Here is a 9,984-nt window from a genome sequence, read left to right as displayed (position 1 = left end):
TAACTACAGGTAACACAACTTACGCACATTTAACTTGTGTGCATTCAGCTTGGCTTTTTTAAAAAAACCAAAACAAAACAAAAACCTGGCAGTCCTGCCAACCATTTGCACCCAATGTGTTTTGACTAGATGCATTCTTTTTGTTAGACAGCTACCTGACATGACAAAGGTACAGATTTCTGCTAGTCTTCAGTGGAAATCTGAAGTATAGGGCAATTTCCTGAGTAAAACACCAGCAAAATGACATCTGACCTCTTTTCACAACCTAATGATCAGACTGGTCCTTTTTTGTGTGTGAGAGGAATAAACTTTATTCCATTGACCAGGATTTCCCCCCATGAGAACTGCCTTTTCTTTTCCAGTACCAAGTGCCTTAGGAATTAGTTGGACAAATCCACACACAGCTAAGAGTGCACAGTTGAATCGCAGCTGCCACCCCACCCCATAGAACATTCCATTAAACATATATCATATCCATTTTTCATCCAAAAAGACTGGCAGTAAAAGTGTTCACAACATAGAAACATGTCACAATTTACACAGCAAACTAGATTTGTTGCATTTGGTTTTTTTAAAAAAATATTCTTCAGCAGATTCAAGTGATAGCAGCCAGAAATCAATAATCAACCAATTGTTGTAATTGAAAACGGTAACCATCAACTCTGTACAAGCAGAAAGAGGACCAGAAAACAGCCTGCAATAATGTTATAATGTATGGTGGTAAAACAGAACATTCCTGGGGTTGAACGTTCTGTTTCAGTCTGAAAAGAGACCATCTTTTCCACAGGAAATGATGGAAGCGCCAATGCCTTTGGACAAACAGGAGTGATACTTCTTAATATCACCTCTGTTAACACTCGCTTCTGGTTCAACTTAAAAGTGAAGATAGGTGCTGCGATAAAAATGGGGTGGGACATCAAAATTTATTCAAAATTTTAAAACACCACATTTAAAATTTTGGAGGCTTTTGATAAAATATCTGAATTCTGCCACATTTCAAAGAAGACACGTGTCTTGAGAGAAGCAAATTCAACTGAAATCTCATTGTTTTGCACATGCAGTGTTACCAACACGATTCCTTTGACTCAAAGCACATGGCAGAGAATTCCAGCTGGAAGATGTATAGCTGTTTCCTTCAGCAGTGAAGTGACCTGTAATATTCACAACCAGTGCACAACTGTGAAGAAAGCTATTGTGTCAGATCAGGTTTTGCAATAGTACATAAAAGTGAAAAGAAAAAAGAGGCACTTTTTGGCTGTTTGTGCCTTTGACTTGGCAAACCTTTCTACAGTGGAGGTAACCCAGGCACTCTACAACTTCCCCTCAATTCATGTGCATGGTGCATTTCATTTAAATTAAGGCAAAATCCTCGAACAAAGGCAAAAGCAGTGCAGAAAAAAAAATGTGACAAAACTAAAAACTAAAAATTGGCACAGAAGAAGCTAGTACCCAGAGCTGCTAAAGACATCACTTAACTGCATTTCACATGGGAAAACTAAATTGTACCCATGTAGCTCAATTGGTTTCCAGTTATTAAGGAACAAATGAACCTGTTGTATTTTCAATGCTGCCTGGCCAAGCAAAACAAAAGCCTACAATCTTTGCCTGTGTTATTGTTGTTTTTTAAAAAAAGATTCATATGTCCCCATGTCACTCAAGGAATCATATACAGCCAATTCCAACTCTCAAATTCAAAAGCATAAGCAAATGATTGCAGATCACATCATTAAGACTACAATTTATTCAATATGTCTCCAAGTGTTAGAATGATGATTTAAGGAGGCAAAACAGCAATAAAATTCTGTCTTAAAGTGCTTTTTTTGTTTTTTGTTAAACTTACTCATCAACATTTTTTTTAAAAAGATCCACTGATGCCACAATACATAAATGTATTCTTGGAATAAACAAAGCTACTTTATTGCTCTTATCCATTTACTTTTAGCATCAGGAAAAAAAGTTACCAATTTCAGACTTCCTTGTACCAAAACCATTCCATAAGGAATAACCATCCTTACACAAAAGGGCTGCAAACCCTTTCTGCAAAGCGCTATACAAATGACCTAGGAGACATATTAAATACAAAGGTCCTTGTGTAAACTGATTCTTAACTAATAATTTACAATGCCAAGTGTAAGTCACACATTTTTACATAATTTTGAATATCACTATTCAATATTTTCAGAAAGATTAAAAATTTGCCCTCCATACCTAAAGGCAGTCAGATTTTTTTCTTCTTCTGTATAAAAACTGAAAGTTTTTTTTTTTTGCAGCATCACAGAAAAGCAAGTTTTTTTTACATTCACTCATTAAAGGTTCACATAATAAAAATTTCAACCACTTGATATTTTTCCTTAAATTGGTAAAATCTTGTGACAGATTTTTAAACTCATGCTTGGACCAGCATCCCACAAGAACCACAAAGGATGCTGGGACTTCCCCCACAGCCTGATGCTTAAACTTCTCAGTTGGAGAATCTCTCTTTAGGAAGTAGCATGGCCACTTTTTCTTAGAAAGCTTCACTTCTAAAAGATGAAAGCGGTGGGATTTTAACAATATCAGAAAGATGCCAGGGGTTCAATGCTTCCGTTGAACGCTTGTTCTTCAGCTTGCAGCTAACCACTAAGGATCCACATCATCAAGGTCACTTTTAGGTTCACCAATCATCATTGGGGACACTGTGCCCTTTCAAAAACACAAAAGAGTTAGGAAAGCATATGTACTCTTCCAAGTATCACATAATGCAGGGGTCCCTAGCCTTCTGGGGTTTGAAAGCACATTTGGAAATCTGAAGCAGGCATTTCACAGAAGGAATAGGCAGTGCCGAGACCACCCTCTCCCAAATAAAACAGATACAGATAAAAGCAGGCAACCTCCTCACCAAAACAAGCAAAACGCCCTCCAACCAACAAAAAGCACGAAAACTACCTCCCTCAAAACAAGCAAGCAGGCAACCTTCACGAAACCAAAACAAGCAACTGAACAAAAAAGTGGGTGGGCAAGAAGCATTCTGGAGAAAAGGAGACAAGATGAAGGTGTGGCTGGATGCATGCCCTTTTATTTCTACCCATGGAAAGTGGGGGGGGGGGGGAGCCAAATGCTCTTTAAAGAGTATTGGGAGGGGCAGTGGGTCTTAGCAGGTGCCAAGTGAAGTGTCTCAAGATGCTATGGAGATCATGGGCAGTACATCGTAGACCCCAGGCACTGTGAACTATCACCGCATAGCTGGCAATTTAGAACTACTCAGCAATTATTTTGCTGATCTGAATGGCACAAGAGTCACCAGGAAGGCGCACTACAGTAAATGTATGCCAAACCGAATTAAGCCTCCAAGATGCTGCTGGTAGAGTTAATTCTTGCCTGAGTTCTTTAAAGTCTGAGAGAGTGAATTTCATCTAAGAAAGTAATGTGCTTAAGAACTCCACTATATTGCTTAGAAACAGATGCATCTTAAACCAGGCTAGAATCAAACCTATCTTGGCTATATTGTGAAACTGTTCTGTGCCTGTTACCTAAGTATTTCAGTATTCTGATGCTTTGTGCTTATCACTCTTTGGTGCTAGACTGGCCTGAAGTCAAATCAAGCTGGGCAACAAGGCCTTTAAAACAAAGAACACTGCAAATGGTTCTTGAGGAAGACAGGTGGTAAGGCCCTACCAGGCTTACCAAAGTTTACATTTCAGCTTTTGACAGAAGAATGCACAAGCTCAATTCATTTGCACTGGGTGGGGTTTAAAACTAGTTGGAACCACGTGGGGAGCTACTTGCACAAATGGTTTTCTATATAAAGCCGTCTCTGCGAAACTCTCAAGTCAAGCAACCACTCTCACAGCTTCTTGAACGCATGATTGGGAATTATGGTCGTCTATAGGAAACAACCACTATTATAAAACAGGTGAGCTTCTGGGGTGGAATTCGAAAGTTTTCAGCATCAGGTTATGCAAAGCAAGAACGGTGAATGGAAATCAAATCAGCTTTGAAGAGGCAATGCCAGTAAGGCATTGCAAGCAGCAAGCATGCAGGTAACGGACTCAGCACAACCTTGTCCTTTACCTGTGGTAGATGTCTGCCACCATTCTCATTGGCTGGGCTGCTCTCGGATCCGTTACTGCTTCCTGATTGATCCTTCTCATTCAGCAAGGCTGTGGCATATGCCAGTGTGTCCTAAAGGAAATCCACAAGACTTAAGAGCCAAGTAAATACTTTTTACACAATGTTGCTGGTCACCAGGAATAAGAAATGCAGTACATGCAAACAGGCATAAATTGGCACTGGTTCAAATATGGCAAACTGTTTTTTTGTTTTAAAAAGAGCATGGTAGCGATCTCATATAGGAGACTTAACAAAAATCCCTTGCTATACTGCATGGCAGGGGCTCCTTTTTCTTAGCCCGTGGGCCATATTCCCTTCTGCGCAACCTTGGAAGACCGCATGGTAGTGGAGCCAGAAGCAAAAGGGGGAGGAGCAACAAACACAGCTTTCACCTTTGCATAGTAGGCTAGTTCACACAGTCTTCATCTTCTGTTCAGGGACACTGCCGGGCCAAAGCACTCCAGATGCAAAAGGGTGAGATGCAAAGAGGGCAGGAGAGTTGGATTTGGCTCCTGGGCCCCAAGGTCCCCCACTCCTGCCGTACGAGGTTTATTTTTTAAAAGAGCAAACTGGAAAGTTATGGCACTTCAGTCCCGTTTCAATGTTTAAAGCAATGGGCAACTTGAAATTATTTAAAAATTAGTCATGCTAATGAATTTCAAGCCTATGAAGACTGGCAATGTATGCATACATGCATGTAGCTTGCGGCATTTGTGCACCAAGCTTGCTGTGCTTTTCATAAATAAAACTTGGCAATCATCGGCCAATATTACATAGTAATTAGACAGGAGAGTTCTGCACACGGCAGCAAAAATGCTAGACAGCATTACCATTTTCATTATATTTGTATAAACACACACACACACACACACACACACACACACACACACACACACACGGTAACTACAGCCCACAGAGATTCTGTGTAAAGCATGTCAAATTCAGGCTGACCTGTGCAGAAATAGTGCGCTGAAAGGTTTTGGCGGTTGAGGTTTCATTGGATACATTACTCTGTGGAGCCCAGTAGTGTTCAGACATCTAGAGAAATATGAAAGCGTCCATTAATGGAAACTGGAACAGTACTATAGCCACGTGAATAAACTTTTGTAACAAAAGGGTTTAAATTACCTTTATTTGAAGCCACTGTACAGCCCAACTCCAATGATGGGAATTCTCCTTGAAATAATCTTTAGCAGCAGAGCACCTTTGAAATCCAAAGCAAATTATTAAAACTATTTATCTAAAGGTAATTTAGGATCACACTCCCTTTTCATAGTTTATGAACTGTCTGGCTGTGCAATTCACTGCCTTTGCTTGTGTGCTGCGATACAGAGCAGGCTGGAGTCCAATGTTTCAGAACGTCTCCAAAGTACAAATTCTTCCAGTTTACAAAACCTTTCCTTCCTTGTCACATGGGGCAATTCTTTCTTGTCACAGTCAGTCAGCTGAGCGGCTATGATACATTGCAGTGACAGGACGATTTTACAAATGACAACATCACTATTTTTCAAACAGCACAGGCTTCATATTTGCTGTTCTGTACAGTGTTTTCTTTGAGCCTGCTACTATTACAATGCAACTGAAGGCACAGCATTGAGCATTCTTTAGGTATCCATACAACTAGTAGTTCCTGGATCCTGGTTCACAAGAAGCAGACCCTTTATCTAGATTATAAATGGATCCTACACATTTTATTTGGGCCTGAAAAAGGATAAAAGAGAACTGGCAAAGGCTTGCTGAAGACACAGCTGCTTCTTATAATCATGTGACTTAATACAAACAGAACATACCGACTTCCATTTCACTGAGTGTTATACTTACTTCTGAGCAAGAGTGACCAAGAATTTGACACACTGATAACAGCGACTGCTGTCCACATGGTTATTACTGTGGTGCATCAGTGCTGTTGAAGAAAAAGAAAGGAGATTAATCAGTATTAAAGACTTCAGGAGTGGGCCCTGCCATAAAGCAGGGAGATTTGATTCTACATCCTAGTTTGGGTTTCATGTCAGACTACTAACCAAAGTGTAGAATCTAAACCATGGTTGTAGTTTCAAAACGTTCCACAGACAAACCATCATTTCAAGAAGTTTTTCATAAATATTTCTCACTTTCATTGAGCAGCACCAGCTTCTGCAAACAATAGCTGTAACCACGGTTCGCTAACTTAGACAAAAGCATAGTTTGGTGCAACGTATGAATTTAGCATATGATTCACGTCTTACTTAACAACAACAAAATGTTAATATAATAATAATAATAATAATAATAATAATAATAATAATAATAATAATAATAATAATTTTTATTTATACCCCCCTTTCTAGTTAAAACATGCAATGAGCTGTGTGATTACAACCTAGGTTATAATAGAGCACTTAAAGATGATGAAACTTGATTATCAACATTCCCCCAGCAATCCATTTTACTCACCCAGCAATCCATTTTCAGTCTCAAATGCAAACTTGACCCGCTCTATTTGCAAAGGATCTTCAATAATCTGCGAAAAGGAACATAACAATTAGTTTATACAGACACCTGGAATCTATCGTATAGTTATACAATTCTTGGTTGTACCCAATGAAGTCTTTCCACTAGTACAAGAACTTCTGCCTGCACAAAAGGGCTTTCTTTCGATTCTACCTTGGCTAGATTATATCCATTGTTATGTTAGCAAGATAAATAATATTATGACACTGCAAAAACCAGATAAGGGAAAATCCGTATGGATATAAGATACATTGGTTGTATAAATTAGTTTTGTTTTTGGCATTTTCATCTATACTCCAATGCATATCGACTGAGTGAACAGCATAACACAAACAAGCAAAAAAAAAACCCCCTGTTTGTTATTAAGGTGTGTTCAGTTACCAATATCTCATGAAGAAGCTGGAAGATGTTCTTCAATTCATGGGGTGGAGCAGTCTCCAGCTGATTCTGTAAGTTGAAGACGCAGATTTAAGCAGGTGGAAGGGAACGTACATGAATATCAGATTTAGGATAATAATTCATATATGATTTTGCATTTTTAAAAACCCCTAAATTATAACAAGGTGGGGGCTAGATATCTACACTTTTATCAGAAGCCTGTGTCATCAGAGAAATACATTTAAACATTTTTTCCCCAATTTGTTCTGGGGAAGAATTCTTTATTTGTGTTTTTTTCTGAAGAGCATTGGTTCAAAGGCTAGGGTGCTGGAGGACAGGCAGCAGGAACCAAACATATAAAATAGGAAAATTAGAGAAGTGAGAGGTGTACAAACTATGGGCTAAAACATATACAGATCTCCTGCTTCCTGGAAACTAAGCAATTTTTATTTGTTTTGCTATTTCAAATATAAACATTTTGCTCTCATAAAAGCAAGCAAGTTACGTTTATAAATATGAAATATGCTGCACTATGATCTAGGAGACCAGGGTTCAAATCCCCACTTGGCAATGAAGCTCACTGGGTAACCTTGGGCCAGTCGCAGTCTCTTAGCTTAACCTACCTCACAGGGTTGTTGTGGGGATTGAGGAAGGGAAGAACCATGCATGCCACCTTCAGCTCCTTCGCAAAAAGGGTGGGATAGAAATGCAATTGATATGCATGCACGGAGTGCATGGATGAATGGAGGAATATGCCAGAAGCTCTGGCTATTTGTACCTTTTTGCAGAGCCTTTTCATGTGCTACAATAGCTAATGTGTACGGTGAAGTGCAAATAAGCTCTTTCATTCTGAAGAATTGGCATCTGCCAATATGGAGATTATGCAATAGGCAATTCGATTCTGTACTGCACAGAGCTGCTACGGACACACACACACACACACACACACGCACGCCTCAGGCACCAACGTAGAACAGGCCATGTTTTGAAAGTGTACCCTGACTGGTTTCTCCTTACCTTGATGAAATGGAGCATGGTAAAGGAAAAGTGCTCATTACAAAAGCAGCAGTACACCACCATCTCAATGAGGACCAGCAGCGATCCAGTTAGCTCCCTTAATGCGTACATCACCTAATGAAGAAACACAAAGAGTCAGATTAGGCAGCCGTTCTTTCTTAAAATAAAAAAGCCAGCTTTGGGAAGCTTGTAGATTTGCTCTTTTTAAATGTTCTTCACATTTAAGACCCAACCCAAGCCTCATAATTTATAGGCCTAAAACAGTAGCTTACCTCCATTAAATAAGGCTTCCCCTCAGGCAGGAACAGTAAAGCTTCCACTTCTTCATGGAGGGCCAGGAGTGGCCCAGAGGTGGTAATGCTAAGGGGTGAATGCAGAACACACAGACCAGGAGCTGAAAAATAAACGAAATGAAATGAAATATGGAGGCAGGAAACACACACGACGGAGGAGTGGAGGAGAGGATAGCAAAAACTTCGATCCACGTGATTTCCGGCCTTCCTGAACAAATACAAGGAGACATCCCCCACCTGCCTGCCTCCTGAGAAAATAGTTGAACCACTACTTCTTTTGAGTAGCAACTTTATATGCAGAGAGTAAATAGCAGGGGTGTGCACTGGTTCTGTGTACTGCAAATTACAAGGTGAATCAGGGTGATATGGGGAAGATTCCCACATCAGACTGTGCTACTAGCATGGTGGCTCCAGATGGACTGGGGACTCCCTAAGCCTCCAGGTGGCTTTGTGCCCTTGATTCCCACCCCTAGCCTCCCAGAAACTAAGTCAAGCTGACTGGGGGAAACTCCCAAAACTCGGAAGGGTGGAGAGGTGGTGGAATCTGAGAAACAGGTCTAGCTTTGAAACACTGATTTCTTTTCCCAGAGCACTCCAATCAGATATTTAGAGGAGGGGTTGAAAGCTATTTCTTTACATGTTCCATTCTTTACAGTGAATGGAAAGATTTCCATTGTATGCCTCAAAGTAAGTGGGAAAGGGGCTGAAGACCAGCCCCTTGACCCTTACGGTAACAGGTCCTTGCTGGGAGAAAACCCCTTTTTCCTACGGATTTGTGCTGTTTTGCAGCAACCCCTTTCCATGCAAGTCTCCTTGGGAGAAGAGAATTTGCCTCCAAATGTCTGTGGGGGGCAGAAGCTCAACCCCCTATCTACAACCATTTGGGCACAAGGGTCTTTGCTAGGGGCGACATTCCCCACACTCGATATTTCCTGAGAATCTAGCACTTTTTTCTTCGCCCGCAATTCCTAGTGTGCCCACCCTAAAATGGTCAAGTCTGTCCTTGAGGGAGAAGCGCTGTGAAGCTTCATTCCCTCACAGAAAGGGTGACTGTGCATACAAATTTCACCCAATTCTGGAAGAAAATGAAAAAAAGTATAACTCGTCCTTTGATGGGAAAAGAATCTAACCTTTAGGTGTCCCCTGGATATAAATGCCTAGTTTGCAGTCTTAATCCATTCTGGAGGGTCCTCCAAGCAAGGACCCACTGGCAAATTTAACCCACTTCTGTGAAAAGGGAAGAAAGTTACAGCTGTAACTTTTTGAGAAAACAGAGCTTAATTTTTAACAGATCTAAATTGGCTCTGCTCTGAATAACAATGGGTTGAATTGGAAAGACTGGCTCCAAACAGATCAGGCTGCTTCCCAAAGCTGCAGATTAAAAGTTGAATATGGTGGCTGGTGTACACTCCTTCCAAATAGTCACTGAAAACCAGGAGTTGCTCTTGGTGGGTAAACTGAGGAAGTTTAATCTCTTTACTGAAGATCTGCCAAGCTGCATTATTAACAGCGGCCATTTAGTTTTGTGAAATAAAATACTTACCCACATTCCTTTGTGATGAGACATCAGAGTGCAAAACAAGCAGTGCCACGGTATTATGGAGGAACCCAAACTCTCGAGCTTGTGCTGAACTCCATCTGCGATTCTGTTTTTGTTAGGTAATATTAAAAAAAAGAGTAGAAGATTATTTTGCAAGCCCTGCTTAAACATCATTGC

The 9,984-nt window shown here is 40.4% G+C and overlaps 1 protein-coding gene across 1 annotated transcript in view; it reads right to left on the bottom strand.

The window, feature by feature from the left end:
• Window positions 1–904: 904 nt before the first annotated feature.
• Window positions 905–9,984, bottom strand: part of USP24 (ubiquitin specific peptidase 24) — a 73,118-nt gene continuing 64,038 nt past the window's right edge. Inside the window, exons 58-67 of the mRNA XM_028733354.2 lie at window positions 9,811–9,913; window positions 8,247–8,368; window positions 7,975–8,088; window positions 6,961–7,026; window positions 6,523–6,589; window positions 5,911–5,992; window positions 5,218–5,293; window positions 5,041–5,127; window positions 4,051–4,161; window positions 905–2,682 (exon numbers count right to left, since the gene is read on the bottom strand). Coding sequence (XP_028589187.2) covers window positions 2,620–2,682; window positions 4,051–4,161; window positions 5,041–5,127; window positions 5,218–5,293; window positions 5,911–5,992; window positions 6,523–6,589; window positions 6,961–7,026; window positions 7,975–8,088; window positions 8,247–8,368; window positions 9,811–9,913 — 891 coding nt within the window. The 3' untranslated portion in view covers window positions 905–2,619. The remainder of the gene's footprint in view (window positions 2,683–4,050; window positions 4,162–5,040; window positions 5,128–5,217; window positions 5,294–5,910; window positions 5,993–6,522; window positions 6,590–6,960; window positions 7,027–7,974; window positions 8,089–8,246; window positions 8,369–9,810; window positions 9,914–9,984) is intronic.

Source organism: Podarcis muralis, chromosome 5 (assembly GCF_964188315.1).
Source record: "Podarcis muralis chromosome 5, rPodMur119.hap1.1, whole genome shotgun sequence".
Classification (NCBI taxonomy): domain Eukaryota; kingdom Metazoa; phylum Chordata; class Lepidosauria; order Squamata; family Lacertidae; genus Podarcis; species Podarcis muralis.
Note: the sequence above shows the minus strand (reverse complement) of the source record. Positions and strands in the feature narration are given on the sequence as shown.